At 41.3% G+C, this 20,636-nt stretch overlaps 2 protein-coding genes across 3 annotated transcripts in view; both read right to left on the reverse strand.

Moving 5' to 3' along the window:
- The window catches only part of SLC12A3 (solute carrier family 12 member 3), a 39,090-nt gene extending 36,271 nt beyond the window's left edge, over positions 1–2,819 (reverse strand). Inside the window, exons 1-2 of the mRNA XM_060254303.1 lie at positions 2,486–2,819; positions 1,213–1,359 (exon numbers count right to left, since the gene is read on the reverse strand). Of these exons, the coding sequence (XP_060110286.1) occupies positions 1,213–1,359; positions 2,486–2,788 (450 nt within the window). The 5' untranslated portion in view covers positions 2,789–2,819. The remainder of the gene's footprint in view (positions 1–1,212; positions 1,360–2,485) is intronic.
- A 15,784-nt stretch (positions 2,820–18,603) lies between these two features.
- NUP93 (nucleoporin 93) overlaps positions 18,604–20,636 on the reverse strand; it is a 97,044-nt gene continuing 95,011 nt past the window's right edge. For both annotated transcript variants that reach the window (XM_060254531.1, XM_060254533.1), the window contains one exon: positions 18,604–18,840. In XM_060254531.1, the coding sequence (XP_060110514.1) occupies positions 18,730–18,840 (111 nt within the window). In that variant the 3' untranslated portion in view covers positions 18,604–18,729. The remainder of the gene's footprint in view (positions 18,841–20,636) is intronic.

Raw genomic sequence — 20,636 nt, forward strand, 5'->3', positions numbered from 1 at the left:
TTAAGTCTGAGAATGGCTTCCAGATGTTGGGGGTGCTGGTTAATCCCACATACCTCACATAACTTTTTCTTCCTTGTTGAATGGTTATGGTTCTTACCCCTGCTTTTCTCGTTCTACAGTCTGAGATCCAAACCTTTATACTTTTCCTTCCATCAATCCTCTCCCATCAACATTTTAAAAACTGGGAGAATTTGAATTTTGAAAGTAGAATAAATCATTCAAGTATTAGGCAAATTTTCTGAGCCCTCTGATGTTGCCAAAACTATTTGATTGATCTAAAATAGGCCGAGGTTAATAAATAATTCAACTGTTAGGTGTGACAAAATAATTTTATTGATTCAAAATAGACCTAATTTGTGGTTTTTAAAATTCTGTATTTTACAGTGAAATGAAACTCAGTTATAGTAAGGATTATTGCTTACAGTTAAGGAGTACAGCAATACAACTGACCTGAAAGAAATATAAAATAAGTAGTTGTGCTATAAAATAAGAGCCTTTAATGTGTTACGAGGAGGGAGGTGTCATTTTTGGCTACTGTTTTTTTCATTCAAGGTACTGGAGTCTAATAAACCCCCATGCTTTTAAAATAAAAACTCATTTTTTAAAATGGTTGAATACAATCAGATCCTATCTGCTGTCTTCACTGTAGTCCCCCTGCCACATGGCTTTTGTTCATATAGTCCCACAGTCCTTTGCATAGGTTTTTTTGGTGATCAAAAGAGGCTGCTCCTCCCTCTCTTGCCAATAGAAAAGTCAGCAGCACCCAATCAACACCAATGAGATCAACCATTTGAACCCAACAGTTTCCCCTTTTATTATACGTGAATATACAGAATCTCATGCGGGCACAGGTTAGAAGGAAAGGTTTTACCTATTTATTTAATATTTGGGGGTGGGAGGAGGTGGGAGTCTGTTCTCGTCACATCTCAGAAGCTAAACAGGGTCTATTTGGATGAGAGACCACCAAGGAAGACTCTGCAGAAGAAGGCAATGACAAACCACCTCTGCTCACTTGCCTTGAAATGCTATTGGCTGGGGCTGCCATAAGTCATTTGAGAGCCTTGTCAGCACTTACATATGTTTAGGAGGTGGGTTAAATTCCTCTGACATAATGCATCTAGTTTGCAGAAAATGAGTTTCCCCATCATAACAAAATAGAAGATTTACAAGCAGGCCTAGCATCACTGTGCTACATTGCAACTGTCAACTTACCATCACCCCTTTAACCCACCCAAAACGAACAGGCTCGCTCTGGGGGTTCTCGGCCCCCTCACTGGCCACTTCTTCCGTTTCTTCTTCAGAAAGGCCATCGTTTCTGTGAAGTTCATATGCTGGGGGACGGATGTGGATACTTTCTTGCTGTAAGGGTGGGGGGGAGCCAGTGGTGAAAAAGAAGGAAGTCAGGACAAGACAGTGATTAAGAACACAATTCAGCACTGGAGTGTCTACAACAAGACCGTGTGAGGGGATCTGAAGGCAAGCTGGAGCTTTAAACACAACTGCTTGGGATGCAAGTGGGGAGAATTGAGGCAATTTCATAAAAAGGTGCACGTATAACCTCCATAGCTGATACAATAGGCACATGTTGCACACATGTCTTGACTCTTAACTCTCACCAAGTAGAGAAGCATACTGCTAAATTCACAAGGAGTGCTGTATATGGGGGAAGCAGGATTGGTACTTCACCTCCCAGCTCTGCCAAGATATAGTTTTAAAGTAACATTTCCCTGCATTTTCTTCTGTGACAACTTTGCTTCAAAGGCCCAATGCTTTGTCAGTATAATAAGAGCTCAATGTTCTAGTGGTCCCTCCAGCTGGGAACCTCAACTTAATGCATCTCCTGAGCTCTCAGAAGATGGGACCTGAGAGGGTTGAGTATGATTCATTATTGGGGAAGGAATGCTCTATACATATGCTCATTGGTATTCTCTTTTTTATCATGAACCTCTTATGTTCAATGGAGACGAAGCCTGGCACTCAAAACTGTTCCCTTATAACCCCTATCTCAAACTGATGCATGTTCAGACTCAAATATGAGAGGGAAAACTTACAAAGCTTCAAAGACCCTTAGCGCAGTTCAGGTATCTCCTGCTCAGTCTGAACATTCTGGTGTTATCAAGGTAATTGGCAGGTGGATCCACTTCCCAAAATGCAAGCAAGGAAGTGTAAGATAAGGAACAGTTCTGTTTTTCAGAGCTGCTTTCCTGCATTGTTCTTTTCATTAGAGTCAGGAGAAGAGAGGAAAGCAGTGGTGCTAAAGACTCTGAAGGAATATCCCTGGGCAAGGGGGGAAAGTTGCATTAAAATGTTTGGCAAACAATACAAGAGAATAAATAACATTGACTTCCTCTTGCTAGGATAGGAAATGGAGAACAGTCAATGCTGCCTACTAGCTCAAGATATTACTAAGTTTGGAGGACAGATAAGAGGAAAGCCACCCAATTTTGCCAAGACGGCATCAGAGAGCACCCTTGTTTGCCTTTACCTTGAGGAATGAGTGCAGATCAGCAAGGGTGGGTCTGGGATTCTTGGTTTCATTGGTGATCTTTGTGTTGGCATAGTGCTCGTAAGCCGGCACAACGTCAATTGTATTGTAGCCGAAGGTCCGCATATAGAAAGTGCTGTTGGTGGTGAGGTGGTTGGCTTGGGTGGTGTCGTATGGGGCCGTATCTGTCTGCCCGTAATGCATCCTGCCGTTGTCCTCAGTGCCGATCAGGGTGCTGATAGTGAACCTCCCGTTGGAGCGTGCTGGGTCAGTATTTCGTTCTGACACTGGCAATTCAGCCATTTCATTTCCTTGGATGTTGTTTGTGACTCTCTTCCGACAGGTATGGGGTGGTGTAGGTTTGGGGCATATAGTGCAACATAATAAGAACCATGAGAACTTTATACCCGGCAAAACCAGAAAGAACTGACTGACCCTCTATTCAATTAACTCCCAACAGAGGGAATGAATTGGTTTGAACCATCTTAAGCTGGTTGTAGGAAATAATAGCCTGGAGGAATATCTAAATACTTACTCACCAACTTCTAGTTCCAGATCAAGCATATGATAACAGATTTGGCATTAAGTCCTCAGGACAGACCTGCTAAAAACACCAGGTTGATAGGAGGCTGGGATGGAAGAACTTCTCTGATTCATTTTGTGTGGGTACATTCTGTTTCTTCTGTAGATTCGTTAGGTAGGACAAAAACAAGCCATGCCTTGCTGGAAAGGAGATGATTCATGGAAAGGAGATGATGAATTTACAAAGCCACCTCAAACTGAGTTTGACCATTGGTTCAATAAGCCCAGTACTTAATATAATAATAATAATAATAATAATAATAATAATAATAATAATAATAATAATAATAATAATAATAATAATAATAATATTTTATTTTATTTTTATCCCGCCCTCCCCACCTCGGCAGGCTCAGGGCGGCTGACAACATTTCATAAAAACATACAATAATAATCAAAACAGTTAAATTTAACAATATAATTTAACAATATATTACAGGCAGTGGCTCACCAAGGTTTCAGATGTCTGTTACTACTACCTAACAGAATTTAAAATGGAGATGGCTAAGAACTGAACATAGCACTCCTCATGGCCAAGTATTAAACTACAGCCCTTTTCTGTACATGTGCATGGAACTAAAAGAAGACATGGGCCCCAGTAGGTCTAACTTGAGAAATAGGGTGTAGCAGACATCTGGGGGCTACTGTGTGTGTGCTAAGTGCTGTCAAGTCACTTCCGATTTATGACCCTATGGATTAATGATCTCCCAAACATCCTATCATGAATAACCTGTTCAGGTCTTGCAAATTGAGGGCTGTGGTTTCCTTGATGGAGGAGGAGGAGGAGATTGGATTTATACTCTGCCCTTCACTCAGAGTCTCAGAGCAGTTTACAATCACCTTCCCTTCCTCTTTCCACGACAGACACCCTGTGAGGTAGGTGGGGCTGAGAGAGCTCTGAGAAAACTGTGACTGGCCCAAGGTCACCCAGCAGCTGTATTTCGAAGAGTGGGGAATCAAACTCAGTTCTCCACCATTCTTAACCACTAAACCAAACTGGCTCCCCAGTTGAATCAATCCATCTCATGTTGGGTTTTCCTCTTCTTCTTCTGCCTTCACCATTTCCTACCATTATTTTCCCCAGGAACTTTTGCCTTCTTGAGAGTGCTATTATAGATGTATTATCTTTGGATGACCTCTTCTGTGGATCCAAAGACCAGAAAGGTATAGAGGCTTTATTTTCTCTCTCTCTTTTCCTCACTGACATACATGTACACACACTAAATCTTGCCTATTCCCTTTGGCCAAGGTGTGCGTGCATGGGGGAGCCACCTCCTCCAATCCCAGACTGCCGCTAAGACCCATAGAGGGAATATCCACAATCATGAAGAAGCACTACCATTCCCTTTGCCATGTAGCCATGGTGAACAGAACCAAGCTTATGACAGTAGGCAAGTTATTTTATCTTTCTTCAGCGAAGGCTTTAAAGAGCAAAGATTTTTTTTTTTAAAGTTGCATAAGAAAAGGCAGAGGATCTACACTCCAGACTTCCACAAGTTTCACTGCTTTTTCCCTTTCTACAGGGAGCTCTGTGAACTGTAGCTGTCTGAGGGTATCTTGGGTTCTTTAAAGCAAAGAATTCATTATTTTAATATTATTTATTCGGAACACCAAACAACAGTTTCCAGCATTAGAGAGGCACATAATCCATCTTGGAGCTCAGATATACTATCAATCCAGCTTGGAGTGCCAATATACATTCAAGTTTTAACTAGGTTTTTTTTTGTTATGTGTTTCAATTAAGTCGTATTACTGTGTATGCTTACATTTCAAAAGCCACCTTGAGCTTTGTGGAAAGGAGGGATATAAATATTTGAACTAAATAAATAAATGTAAGAGATCCTGGAAAAAAATCTGCTACTGTACGCAGTTTCAAACCGTGGTTTTCCATTGAAATTCCCTTCCCTCCTTCAACTCAGCATTGGCTGATATACATACCTACCACTTGAACAAGGGGCTAACCTTAGACCACCAGTCTGTGTGATTTTAGATTTATGAAGCATTGAATTTTTAAAAAAATTTACTTCCATTAATTTTGACAAATTTGGAAATGCAAAATGTTGAGTTTACTTTTTAATATTTTGACCATTACTTGCTTTGGGTCAAAACTCAAATGGTTTAAATTTTTATTACCAGACATGAAATCTCAAACTGGCAGCTGTCCAGATATGCTGAACACTAAATAGTATTGCAGTTTCAAAAAAGCAGCCTGGTGTAGTGGTTCCAGTGCTGGGCTAAGACCTAAGAGACCCAGGCTCCAATTGCCCAGCAAGCTCCTATGGAAACTTGCAGGGCAACCTTGGTACAGTCACATGCTCTTCGTCTCACCTACCTCATAGGATCCTTGTGATGATACAATGGAGTCGGGGAGAATATTGTGTAAGTCACTTTGGGTCACCTTCGGGGAAGAAAGGTAAATATTGTAAATATGCAAAGTAAATATTGCATATCCTCTTTCAGTATCATTAGCTAGTAAATACCATTACATATCAAATACAGTAAAATGATGAATATTATTGCCAAAATCAGATACGAAATATGTTGCTGGGGTGGGGGAGCGTTAATAACAGCAGAGGCACTTTGTACTTTGCATGTTGTTTTGGGGATTTTCTAAAAGCCCACTGGTTGGTCATTCTAGGTAAGAGATAGGGTTGCCAGCACTAGGCAGGGAAATATCTGGAGATTTTTGGGGAGCAGAGCCTGAAGAGGGTGGAGTTTGGGGAGGGGAGAGACTTCAATGTGGTATAATGCCATAAAGTCCACCTACCAAAGTGGTCATTTTCTCCAGTGAACTGATCTCTGTTGCCTGGAAATCAGTTGTAATCCCAGGAGATCTCAAGCCACCACCTGGAGATTGGCAACTCTAGGAAGGTAATGCTGGAGTACATCTTTGGTCTGAACCTGCTGGGCTATTTACATTCTTGTAAACAAGGTAGTTAGAAGTCACCTCTTTGTTTGAGGCAGTTTGTCTCTTGAGTATCAGATACTAGGTTGCAATACTTTTGGGCTTCTGTGGGGTGGGGGGGAGCATCTCATTAGCCATTGTAGGAGACTTCTAGACTACTTGGACCTTTGGTCAGATTTAGCTGAGATCTGTTTCCATTCTTATGAGATGTCCTTGCATGTCAGCTGTCAAACACCTTCAGAGACTGATTACCTACTTCCCCTTTCACATACTGTTTGACATAACCAATTAAAATGTCAATTCCAGATATAAAGTATTCACTCAAGAATTTAAAGTGCATTTGACATTGAGCTCCACAACAGAGACATTTGTAGAGGATCTTTGGGAATAAATTTGTTTCCACACCACCTCGAGTCTGTCCATCGTACACTCCAACTTTCAGCCAGTTTTGAAATAATTAGTTTAAATTATTGACTTATTTACTTCGCGTAACCCTTGCCTTTCCCCCAGTGGGAACTCAAAGGGCAAATTGCTGTACCCAGAACAAGGAAATGTGTTATGAGCCCATTATGAAAAAGAATTCACCATTGGGGAAAACAAACCACCTCAAAGTGTTGAAGGCTTACTTTCCCGTCATTCTGGGAGTCTGGTGCTCCAAAAATCACATGCCAATTTAAAAACAGTGACAGATTGCAATCTTGGGAGACAGTGAGTAGAAGACCAGCCATAAAATTCAGGTACAACCCGGGAAAGGCCATTTGAAATTCAGTACAGCTGCTCATTTTAGTCAGGTTAATGGGAAAACTGGTCTTTTTTTTTTTTTTGCAGTGCCTCTGGGGTGTCTGTTGAATAGCATTAGGCTTTAACTGCAGTTTTGTTCCCCCAGACTTAGATCCAGCACAATCCCTGCTCTTAGATATTCATAGAGGCCCCTCCAATAGCTGATGGAAACTCTCTTTGGCTTTTCTCTGTCCTACATTTTAAGATTGGTTTAGTTCCTCATCTAAGACACCTACCTACTCACCTGCTCTTCTCTTCTTGCCTGCCTTGGCAGCCCCAACCTCCCTCCTGCTCTGATGTGCACAAGTTTATCTGTTGTGCTCCCACCACTGTCTCTTCCTCACTGTTCTGCACACCAGAGTCCTGGCATTGCCTGTCTTTAATGAGAAAAGAACCAAAGGAATCTATGAGCAGAAGTGCAAAGTATAATTGACACCTGGCCTATAGTAAAATAATAATAATAATAATCAAAGGCCAGTTGCCAGAAATACTTTTAAATGATCACTGAAAAGCTAATTTTAGAGCTTCCTGATAAATCATTTAATTATTGTAATTTCACAAGGGTTATTTTAATAATTGGCACTATCCCCCCCTCCCATTGCAGGCATCATGTGAGGCGGTGACCATTTCCAGAATGTGACTGGGAATAAGAGAGATGGCACCTCCCTAGAGGCCACGGTATGTAAGAGGGCCAGAAAGTGCCATCAGCTGTTCCCCCCTTAAAACATCTGGATGCCCAGTTGGGGCTGGGCCCCATGTGACATCTATTCAAAGGCAAACCCTCATCCCTCATAATACAGCCCACATGCAGGATTGATCCAAATCAGCTAGCCTATAGGGTATTTAAAAGGACAGACATTTTTACATGGTCGCTGAGCCATGCCCTTTAGTGGGTTCTGCCTCTTGTTAGAATTTTGCCTTCTGAGAATTGGAGGCTGTTGCATAGAGTGAGGTGGTTCTGCAGCCCACCAACTGCTATCCAGGACAGTACTGCAGCTATGCTGAGTTCAGTTGTAGCAAGAACTCACACTGCTGAATAAAACAAAGCAGTAGACAAGTTGTACCTTTAAGACCAACTAAGTTTTATTCAGAATGTAAGCTTTTGTATGCTCTAAGCAGACTTCATCAGACAAAGTTGGAATGGCAAGCAGCAGTTCTTAATATAAGTTGGCAGTGAGTTGGTATGTAGAAGCATGGGAATGTTTTTAGCAGATTAAAAGAATCACAAATAGGGGTCTGTGTTTGTTAGTTAATGTTGTTAACTGGGCTGAAAAACATTGGAGGGTGATAAAAAGCAGATTGATGTCCTAGGTCAGGTGTGAAGTGCCATAAATCTGGGTAACATTCTGGCTTTGTTAGTATTGGGTTTAAATAGAGGGCATAGTTACTCAAGAGGTTATAACATCATTATAGTTTGCCATTAGAAAAAAAGGAATGCATTAAAATACAGTGGGTTAGTATATGTAATAAGATATTACATATCTTATTATGGGTTAGTATATGTAATAAGATAAACAGCCAATATCCCTTGAGTATGTCAATACAAAAAATCCCCCAATATTCTGATGTTCTGTTCTAAAAGAGAAATATGGTACATATTAGTTAGCCATTAGAAAAACAGGATACATTAAAATATAGTGGAAGGTGGGTTAGTATATGTAATGAGATAAACAGCCCATATCCCTTATTTGAGTATGTCAATACAAAAAATAAATTATTCTGATACACTGTTCTAAAAGAGAAATACATTGGAATATTGTGGATGTATAGTGACTCAGTGCGAATTGGTTTAGCATATGTAACAAGATAAAAAACCAATATCCCTGTTCAGTCCTAGGGAGGTATTCGTTCCAAGTTTCATAACAATTTGTAATTCAGCAATTTCTCTCTCCATTCTATTCTTGAAGTTCCTTTGCAGTAAAACAGCTACTTCGAGGTCACCCATTGAATGCTCAGGAAGATTAAAATGTTCTCCGACAGGTTTCTCAGTTCTGTAATTCTTGATGTCAGATTTGTGTCTATTTATCCTTTGGTGTAGGGTTTGTCCTGTTTGCCCTATGTAGAATAAAGGTTATTTGCTCCGCCCTTCAGTGGCATCACTTTAAAAAAATGACAGTAAATATGACTCTGCATCTCTCCATTTGTCAAGCTCCTTCTCTCTGCCATGTAGATTACTTCTCAGGAGCCACCAACTTCAACATTAAAGGACTTTGTTATTTTTCAATTAATTAGAATCTCATGTTACACTATTCTCAGTTTTTTTTGCTTTGTAGACTTACCATTTCCACTTCGCAATTATCATCCATGCTCCTATGTGCTGACAAAATAGAGTTGCCAGGTCTGACTCAAGAAATATCTGGGGACTTTGGGGCTGGATCCAGGAGATTCTGGGGGCAGAGCCAGGAGCAAGGTTGTGACAAGCATGATTGAACTCCAAAGGGAGTTCTGGCCATCACATTTAAAGGGACTGCATGCCTTTTAAATGCCTTCCCTCCATTTGGAAATAATGAAGGATAGGGGCACTTCTTTGGGGGCTCATAGAATTGAACCCCTGGTCCAATCTTTTTGAAATGGGGGGGGGGGTGAGGAGAGGCAACAGATGCTATGCTGAAAATGTGGTGCCTCTATCTCAAAAAAAGCCAATAACCACGGCTCAATTCTCCATTATACCCTATGGGAACTGGCCTCCAAAGGGTATAATGGCATGCCTAGCAGGCATTTCCTTCCCTGTCCTGCTTTCTGATGACCCTGAAGCAGGGGGAGGGCCTTCAAATTAGGGGTACCCTTGCCCCCAACTGGGGATTGACAACCCTATCACAAAATTACTCAAGCTTCACATACTGCCCCTGATATATGCATCTGTCACATTCCCTCCTCAACATGCATGTTCACAATTGCATGTGAAAATGTTAGCACAGCCCAATTTATTCAAATGTGTTCCAGCAACAATCATGGGAAGTGTTGTGACTGTATCTTTAGACTGTTTCATGTTGAAGTTTCCTTCTGTCACCTGTGGACACTCAAATGGCCAAGGAGATGCTGGGAATGCTGATATGTAAATAAAATCCACCTATGTGAGGCAGTCAACCTTAGAGGATGAAGTGGTTGAGGGTCAGGAAAGACACACTCAGAATGGCAGGACAGAGAATTCCAGAGCCACTGGAGAAGACTGTTATTAAGAGATGAAGTCAGAAAAAAGGAAAGCATGTAAGTGCTGACCAGCATTTATGAGGAAGGCACCGTTCTCAACCAGTGATTTTGTGATAATTGATTTTCAAACACATTATTAACCAACTCACCTTGCTTATGATACCAAGTTGCACTGAGCATCCCACATGCTTTGCATTGATGATTTATTTACAATTCAAAATGTATTTTTTTAAAAATATTTTCTGCTTAGTGAGCATCCCACATGCTTCGCATTGGTGATTTATTTTCAATTCAAAATGTATTTTTAAAAAAATATTTTCTGCTTATCTGATAGCATTTATTTTTGGTAGGCGGCTGGCTAGTTGGTACAGGTGACACGAGCTCAGACCTCACAGGATTTCAGGGGTTGAGGAAAATCATAGTTCTCTTGGGTTTTTTATTCACAGAGGCTACGAAAACAATACCCATCAATGCTGACATGAACTCATGCTAGGGAGGTTTAGAAAGAGTAAAATGAACCCTGATTGGAGCTATATTCTATTTAAAGAGCCATTCCATTCAATGAGTTTCTCCTCCCATCAAAGGTTAAGTTTATAGTTTTGGGAGGGTTTGTATAGTTTGTATACGTGGGTATAGCAGTACACTTTGTGAGTATTCCACATATGTGTAAAATGTTTTTGACCAGGGGTGGCCAAACTTGCTTAATGTAAAAGCCACACAGAATGTTTGAGAGATGCAAGACATGAAAGCCTAATGTTTGAGAGCTGCAGGCAGGCAGGAAGATGGGGGAGGGGTGAGAGAGGGAGATGGAGAAAGAAAGCAATTTTAACTGTAAATGCTGGCTTGGCTTGGAGAAGTGATTTAAAGAGACAAATGCATTCTACAAGCTGGGCAATGAAGCAGTGGGAGCTTCGAAAGCCACATAATATGTGTGAAAAAGCCACATGTGTCTCCTGAGTTGCAGTTTGCCCCCCCTCCTCCATTTCTGACTGCTGGATCGAGTATTTGTAAAAACAAAATGCTGGCAAATTTGGGCTCGCCTTAGGATAGCTCAGCCTTCATTAACCTCATTTTCAGTAAGATATCTTCTTCAGGGAAATATTCAATCACAGCCAAGCTCAGATCTAGGCCTAGGGATCCTAGTTAGAAGATTCTGCAGACAGACCTCTACACAAAACATCTTAAATCAGCACACACCGCTGATTTAAAGGAGCTTTCAGCAAAACACAGCAGAGGCAAGCCACAAATGGTAATATCAGAAGCCCAAAGATTTTTTACCCGGGTCTACACTCTTGATGTGAACTAGCCCACACTCTTCTCATTCACAGCATCCCACCGACTGCATCAATTTACACTGCATAATCTGCTTTGAGTCTGAGAAAGGCTCATACATTTAAAAAAAAAAATCTAGACACACACACGCCTGAAGTAATCGGTTTTATTTCTAGAACCACACATCCCAATAGGCGTAAGAAACAGCCAACTGCAAAACAAAGCACAATTTTAAAGAAGGCCATGGAAACAACAAATCTGCAGCCTCTCCAGAGCTGGATGTGCAGGGAAGGCGAGTGGTATGATGCAACCCTGGTGTAGTGAAATAGCCGGATAGTAAGATGCGCTTTTTGTCGGCCTGATTCACAACACCAGCTGCAGCAACAATACCGTGACTTCGGCCAGGGTAGGGCTGCATGGCCTCTTTCCGCTTCGGAACACAGCTTCTCAGACGTTTCCCTTCCAAAGTGTGTTGTGTTGCAGAGATGCATTTTCCCAGTGGAAAGATTCTTCTCCTTCAGGGTAATTTTATTCAACAGCCCAATCACGCTGGGGCCCAATGCCTCGTCCCAGGCCAATGCTGATAACCCACAAGAATCAACAGGCAAATTCTGCATCTTATTGATATACAAAAAGTAGTCTTGACATACAAAAAGGTGATATTTAGGGCTATCAACATATAATACTATTAAGATTATTGACCAACTGCCTTTTAACACTTGGATGTTAATAAAATTGTATATTACCAAAGTTGCAACACAGGAATCTTTTTTTGAAATAGCAAAAGAAGCTATCAGTCTGGGGGGAGGGGGGACCCTCATAATTGCTTATTAAAAAAATCTGTGTGGTCTTAAAAAAAAATCCGTAAGAATTGGTTCTCACTGATAGATCAACATGTAGCTGGTCCAGTGATGCTTATTTAGAAGGCCCAATGAGTGAAATGGGACATTCCAGACAAAAGCACAGTCGCCTCAGAATGAAGTACTTCTGTGTCACATTGGTTTGAATGGGAGAGATTTACACACATCTCTAACTTCACCAATCAAAATCAACATGATTTAAAAGTGCCTAACTTTGGTTGAGTTGTACCCAAAGTATGGCTAAGTATTTAGTACAAAGCACAAAGTCTTGAAAGTGTTTGAAACATATAAAACAGCCCAGTTTTATTGGCAACTAGCGCAGGGCCATCTAGTTCCCTCTCTTCTCCCCTGTTCAGGTAGGTGTCCTGAAAGCAGAAGATGGATGATTGAAGAGTTTTACTGCTGCTATGTGAATGTCCCTTTCTCTTTCCCATTCCTTGCGTTCTACCAGGCAGTATGGAGGAAAGAGGGAGAGAGAAACAAATGGGCTGCCTAGCTATTTGAGGAAATTTGGCCCACATCTCTGACTAAAGCCACCATAGTTCCCTCTAAGCTGTGTTAGGGAGCGCTGGTGCACAAATTTTCAACAGATTGCTCACAGACATTGGAAACAATGGAGGATGGGGATACTTCCTTCTGAGTCTCATTGAATTGAACCCCCTGGTCCAATCTTTTTTAAACCTGGGGGGTGGGGTTGAGGAGAGGCACCCCCCCCCCCTCATCAAAGCATCACCTGCTCTTAGGTTTGCCACATCCACACAATGAACAAGGGTGTTGTACAGATGCCAGTTCTGTGCAGGGAGTCTCTGGTCAGCCTATTTCTGTGTTCCTAACAATATGTGCTAGGGTCTGGCCAGCTGTTTTATTTACTTACTTGAGACTCAAGGAAGATTTTGAGGGGTATATGGAACAAAGGTTGCTCGCAGCTGTTGGCAGTCACAAAGCACATCTTGAGGAGGAGGGAGGAAAACAGAGGCACAATATGGGACAGAACTATGACATACAAATCTCGTGTGGTCATGTGCCTACACCAGCAAAGAGATGTTTTATCTACTTATTCCTTGTTCCGTTTCAATAGCTAAACCAGATAACCTCACAATCCATCCAAAAACCAAACTATTTCAGAAGTGCTTCCTTTTGTTCCAGTATCTGGCTGGGTCACCATGTCAGGTTAGAGACAGGGGCACAAGGACATTTGATGGTGAATGTGATTAAAGGTTAATAGGCATATTCTAGGATAGGGATATGCCACATATCCCTGTGTAAGATTCCTCTAAACTGCACCCCTCCTCCTGCCAATCCATAGACACATTTTTATCTCACCTTTCTTCCAAGGACCTCAGGATGGTGTACACTATTCTTCCTTATTTTGGCCTCACAACAACCCTGTGAGGTAGGTTAGACTTAGAGAGAATGCAATTGCCAAAAAGCTTTGTAAAGCTTTATTACTCAGCTTCATTACCATTACTATCTTTGGCTTTTAAGCCAAGTCTACCCCATTCTAGTCTAACATTCTTTAGCACCATTCATTTGTATCCTGCCATAACACAAAGAACATGTCCTTGTCCTGAGAAATTTACAATCTAAAATGTGGCACAGGGAAAGTAAAAGACAGAAGGGAAGGCAAAGATGAAAACGTGCATCCGTTTAGCTACACACACCTAAGCCTAGTTTTGGTGTTAGGTGAAAATGAAAGTTTCCAAAAATAATCCAAACCCATCTGTCCTTCAAGGAGCTTGCTCTGGGAATACATGACTCCTGCCGCCCCTCATTCATTCTCTGAAAAACACTGGGGTTTCTTTGTAGCAGGAACTCCTTTGCATATTAGCCCACACACCCCCATGTAGCCAATCCTCCAAGAGCTTACAGGGCTTTTCTCTCAGGACCTACTGTAAGCTCTTGGAGAACTGGCTACATCAGGGGTGTGTGGCCTAAAATGCAAAGGAGCTCCTGCTACAAAAAAAGCCCTGTGAACAAGCATTAGGACAAGACAGTAACAGGCCCCAGGTTCTCCTCAGAAGAAAATCTCCCTGGACAAAACTTGATGTCCTATCCACAATGGCTCTCACTAGTAGGCTATTGAGAGACCCACACAAATCAACAGCTCTGCAAAGAACATTTTAGTTCCCACCCCACTCCCACAGGATGGAATGCTTTGCTAGAGCATCCCCTCTGAACGCATACCCAGGAGACTCTGTAGGTGGGCAGCAAAAAACTAGATTTCCCCGCCCCCCAAGTTCCCACTCCCTCCCAAACCTATCTGAGCATGTTCACTACCCCAAAACGTTCAGAGAAGTCACAAGTGTATTAGAGAAGAAAACAAAGAGAATGGAGGAAGGGATTAACCTGTTCAAGCTCAGAAGAGCCGCCTGCTGGAAGACCTTTTGGACTGGACAGGAGGGAATTTGCTATTGTGGCCCTGTAGGGTTTTCAAAGCAAAATTTGTTCAGAAGTGGTTAGTGATTGCATGCCTCCGTGTAGCCACCCTGGACTTGCTTGATGGTCTCACATCCAAGTGCTAAGTACAGGGCCAACCCTGCTTACCCTTTGAGATCTGAGGAGATGGGGCTAGCCTGGGCTATCCAGGTCAGGACATAACGTTCACGTTTGCACAAGAATAAATCACTAGATGGAGCCAGTGCTGCTGGACCTCCCTGTCTTTGCAGAATTCATAAATAAAGACAACAAACTGATTTTCCAGTACGAAATATACACTACTTTGGTATCTGTTGAAGTGTACCTTTGGGTGTTTCTGCGTGGAAATAAATGGGCAGGAAGTCTGAAGGCACTGAAAAGTGGGAGGGCTTTATAAATAAAAAGGACCTTAACTCTTGATTGCTTTTTAATACTATCCCCCCCTATCATATAGGATTTTTGGTTTAGGGCTTTAAAAAGCACTATGATTCTTTTCTTGATACTACAAGTTTTTCAAATTGTTACATGTTAAGAATGCAGTTCTACTCCTTCATGCATATATTTTTTAAAAAAATCTAATCTGGAAATATCAGTAAAATGGAGGCTGGACTTTCAGTTGACTTATTGGTTTCATTGTATAATAATAAATTCATAAAGTGATTCAACTATGCTTTTAACGGTGTATATTTTGTGAGCAGTCTTGGGCATTGTGGAAAGAGGGGAAATAAATATTTTTAATATAAAGTTTTTTACACTATAAAAACCACTTTCCCCACTCTTCTCTCATTCTGCAAACTGTAAAACAGAATTGTTCAGGAGATCTTTTCTATAAAAGGAATAAGGCTATGGTATAATGCAAGGGGGAGGGAGCTCTGAACAGAGTTTTAGTCCACTGTTTATTGTATGCACTGCTTTGCTCTTACTTTGTTTTCTACGTCTGTCATTCTGCTTTTTGCATTGTTTATGGCATGTCTGATATTTTATTTGCATGGTTTCTAATTTTTGAAATCTTAGTCCTATTGCATTGTTTGTTGAATGTCTCATATAATTTCATTGCATTGTATTGCACTGCATAATTCACTTTGTGCTTCAGCAATAAAGGCAGCCTATAAATAAGTAATAAACACACTGATTTTCCCACTGGTACCAAACCAGATCTCTTAACTTTAAACTGCCTTTAAGTGATGTTTCTAACATCACCTATAAGTCCTTATCAGACTTATACTAGTTTCTTACTTCCGCTGTTCTTGAAGCTTTATAATATAACACCCCCCCACCCCCACATTCACACCCTTTTGTTCAGTGGTCTGGTTGACACCTTCCTAGCTATCCTATAATATTTCCCAGCCAAATACATTTCTTAAACAATTTCTCCCACATTTTATGAACAGAGGGTTTTACCAACAGATTAATCGATGATACAGCCACCTTTAATGCAGCAGATCAACTGCATCCCTGAGAGAGGAAGTGTTTTCCAAAATGCCAATTCATTTTTAATTTCCGGGTAAGTTTTTAGATGATTTTCTTCCATGACAGAACCAGTATTTTTTTGCTTCCAGATCCCTAAATACTGCATTGATTGAGACTTCCAAAGAATCCAGCATATTTTAGCAATCGAGTTTTTTGTAAGCTGTTGAGACTTGTTTTTCTTCAATTAATCTTATATCCACATACAGAAGAAAACTTGACATACAGAAGTAAACCCTATTATTAATTATGTATTGCGTATCTGGTATACTGTAAACCTTGACTTGGGTCCAGGATTATTTCATTTACCCTCACTATGAGCAATGAACAGATACAGGATAGTTTTGGGGGAAGCTTTAGATATGGAGAGAAAACAAATCTTGGTATCTTAGAAACACTGATTATAGAGCAACATATTATCATATGATAAAGTTATATTTAGAATGGGTGACAGCACACCTCCGCTTTTTCAAATTAGATGTATAGTTCAGATCCTGTTACATAAGTATGGTTTCAGACAGAAAATGTCTTTTGAGCTTCTAAAGGGAAATAGCTGAAATATACTTACGAATCAATTTGGATACCAATATCCCCAATTTTACCAGTGAGTGGGAGCAAGAACTATAGATTGACATCAGCACAGAAGATGAGGGATAGAACTGGGGAAAATGACCATCTGGGGAGAGCAAAAACAAAAATACCCCGATGCTTTTCTAGGGAATTAGCAAATCTCAATTTAAAATAAAAATAACCAGACTTTACAAAAAGTGCCCAAAATGTTTTCTTAAACTGGGTCAGAACAAAACATTTAAAGCAGCTGCTGAAGCCCAACAGTCATTCAACTGCAAAAAAGTAAAACAATATTGAGAGTCAATAAGGAGTCAACTTAAACCCCAGGTCCCACTCCAGGGTTCTACCCTTTTCCAGCAATGCAGTGGACATGTCACTTTAAAAAGAATTTTAATAGCTGCTGGATTCACTGACAAATCTGACACAATTTCCACAGGCTGTAACCACAAGTTAGGTTAGATGATCTCTTATGTGGCGCTGAAGCCCCAGTCTGAAATGGGTGAGTACACTTGGATCCACCACCTGTGGTTGCCCCACTCTTGCTTCTATACTGCATGACTCCTTAACTCACTGAGTCATGCAGAGTCTTCCTGCTTACAGGAGGTGTTCTTGAGTCAGATCCTGTGGATCCTTTCCAATAGTATAAGCATGTTCCTCTAATAGAGGGAGCCTTCCTTAGATGTAAGAAGTCCAGCCCTGAGGATTGGATCATGTGATAGAAGTAATCAAGTGATGGAAGATGACCCCCAACATAGCCAAAACCCATGGGAGGTAGGGACAAAGGTAAGGAGGAGAACTAAATGAGATCAGGCATAAAAGCTAGCAGGATCCAACCCTATGTATTCATCATACTTTGTGAGACAGCCCTCTTTATCTCCAATATCTTCTGCTCCTTGGACCTACTGAAGGCTTCATGCCACAGAACATTATTTTTAATCTTTAAGGAGACCAAAGACTATTTGCTATAAAATGGAACAGGGTGCTACATACCCCCCCTCCTGCAGCTACACCTATTCATTCAAGAATCATGTTCTAGTATTTTGTGTAATACTGCAGTACTGCCTCTCTGTTTTACAGGCATTCCTAAAATATGGCTTCTTCACTTGGTGTTGCTGGCGCAGTTGGGTCACACCTTGCAATTGAGCACAGGATTGTGGTGGGAGGGGAGGGGAACCAAGTCCTCCTCTTTCACCTATGACCGGTATCCCCTGAATCTCTAGTCTGACATTGTTTCTTTCCCACATACTATAACCTGAGACAACACTCTTGTAATGAATTAGTACCAAACAGGCAGGAAGAGGGCTATTTACGGCATACTGGATCGCAGAATTCAGAGTTCCCAACTAAAAACATCAGAGGCTCCAAATGCAAAATGCAGCGATATAAAAAATCAGAGCTCCTGCTGAAAAAGGTAGCCTTGCATCAAATTCTTCCTCTGCCATCATACACAGTGCAACTTACCTCAAAATACATGCATGTCTTTACCCCCCTATTCCACATCAGTGGCTGTCACTGGCAATGAAGCATTGAGCTTCATGTCAGAAGTGAATTGTCCTATATATTGTGAAGGGGAACATGTGTCAGAAAACTGCTGTTTTAAGTGGCAGCTCATGCTTCTTATAACATGCCATTTTCCCATTCTCCCCTAAGTTAGCATTCCATGTTTCTGAAATAACAAGACCCCAAACCTTGGCTAAGAAGAGTCAAGAAAGAGACTGTATCTTACCCTGAAACCTCCTCACCCTCCTTCAGAGAGTCCGACTTCATTACTTGAAAAATGACACTTTCCGGAGAGCATAAAAAAACTGAATAGAATGAAATACTGAAATGTTGAACTAAAAAATCGTATTAAAAATAGGTTTCCAATTCTCCTTATTCAGAAAGGCTGCTCATCCTATATAACTTAGGGTTACAGAACTGAACAGTAAGGGGCTTAATAAAATGCCTAGAAAAGAAAATAAAGATGCAATACCTGTCTCCATAGTTCCAGCTTGCCAATTAATAGCCTTTTCCCCCTGCTCCCCCAAGGGAAATAAATTTTGTGGGGAAGGGGGAAATTAACAGATAAGAAAACTTAAAAAATTGGTGAACATAAAATAAAATGTCAAAAGCAAATATAAACCAAAGAAATTTATTGTGGTTGACAAAAATACATAATACAAAAAAAAACCCAAACAAAAAAAAATTCAAATTGGATCCGTCCACGGAGCGCATTAAACAGTGGCAGGAGAGTCTTAAAACATCTAATTCATGAGGACCTCCATCTGAACCAATCTTGCATTTGTATCCCCTGATGTTCTGTAGGGGATCATCCCAGCAAAAGTGATCAGCGCCCGAGCTTGAGACCGGAGTTGCTGAAAAGCAGAGAAACAGAATAAAAGGTGGTTATTTTGACTTCTGGGAAGGGCACAGTTTTCTCCAGGCAGTCAGCAAAAGCAGAGAAACCTGGTATTCAGTCATTCATAAATATACCAAGGTTTCTGCCTTCTCAGAGAGAAGAATGGGCTTGTCATGCAATCAGGAGCAGACATATAGAAACAAGATGTCATAATGAAGGATTCTAGCCTAGCCTGACCTTGCCCTTTTACTTTGTAACATGTGAGGGAAGTTTTTGTATGGAAGACTGGGGCGGACTGACCATTATGGGCACTGAGATGTCTTCCCATGGATCAACCCCCTCTACCTGGGCTAAGTCAGCCAAGCAGCAGAAAAGTAATGTCCAGCCTGCCCAAGCCCTATGCAAAGCAAAGGAGGTGGTGCCTGGCCAGTTTGGAAAGTAGGTGGCTGATTCCTCCCTCCTGTTCCCCTTTGGGAGGACAGGGATGGGTCAGAGACAGGTAGACTGCCTCTACCTCCCTTTTTTGGGGGGGGGAGGGAGGACCTTCCCCCCCTTGCAGCATTTCATCATGTGACACATTTAATCATGTAACACTCTTCTCAAGTGTTACAGGCCAGATGCAAGGAAACCACCTCCATTAAAGTCTCACCCAGTTGCAGGCAAGTCAAGCACAGCTCACCAGCCCCACATTCCAACCTGCCAGGACCAAAACAACCCCATCTCTTCCATTTTCTGCAGTGTCAGACAAGAAATAACAACTATACACAAGGGGTAGGCTGACAGCACACTTTTGGTTTGGCAGGCTATAAGCCCGACAGGCCTGAATTGTAGAGAGCTCAGCTTTTCTCTGGAACACATGATCCAGAGAGGCAGGTTTTATGCTTTATAGATCTCATTGTACATTTTTATCATTGATTTAGATATATGTGCCCTATTTTTCCATCCAAAGAAAAACAACACTGTTCCTCTCTCTGCTATCTTATCCCCACAACCACCACCCTAGGAGGCAGATGAGATCAAGAGCTTGTGTAACTGGTTCTAAGGTCTCCCACTGATGTTCTGGGGCAACGTGGGGATTCAAGCTTGGGTCTTCCAGATCCTAGTCCAACCATTATACCATGCTGGCCTTTAAGCTGGTGGATGCTTTATGCTATGTTTATGCCTTGCGTTATTACTGATCATCCTTACCTTGTTGCTTTTATGATTTTTATTGTTTTTATTTTGTGAGCTCCTTCAACCAGGTCTTTGGAGAGGCTGCAAAGAAACTATTTAAATAAGTAAAGCTGTTGTTGCTGCACCTCGAGTTCAATGCAACAATGGAGGTGGGGTGGTCATAGCTGGGATGCTCTCTGTGTAGCTATGCCAGTTTATTGTTGATTGTGTATTTTTAGCTAATGCCTCAATATTTTAAAATCTACCTTGAACTTGCCAAAGGTGGCCAGAAATCATCAAAACAAAAAACAGCCTTATGTTGTGCCTGGGGGAAAAGGTGCATTTAAATAGAACAGGGCGGAGCATTAGCCTTCTAAACAGACCAGCATGTGTAATGAGCCCCCCCTCCTCCCCCCCCCCCCCCCCCCCCGCCCCCATTTGAAAACATTCACTGTTGGTCTCTCCATAAAGGTTAAAGGAAGCCTGGAGGTGTGGGTGTTCCATTCAGGATAATTACTTAACCAAAGACCAAAAAAACAGGAACACCACACCAACTCTTTCAATAACAATTGTTTTCTGCTTCCTCTTTTAGCCAGTAAAAAAATGCCCTTCAGCATCAATGAAAATCCCCAAACAAACCAACAATTTATGCGGACATGT

This window comes from Heteronotia binoei, chromosome 14 (genome assembly GCF_032191835.1).
Source record: "Heteronotia binoei isolate CCM8104 ecotype False Entrance Well chromosome 14, APGP_CSIRO_Hbin_v1, whole genome shotgun sequence".
In the NCBI taxonomy this organism is placed as follows: domain Eukaryota; kingdom Metazoa; phylum Chordata; class Lepidosauria; order Squamata; family Gekkonidae; genus Heteronotia; species Heteronotia binoei.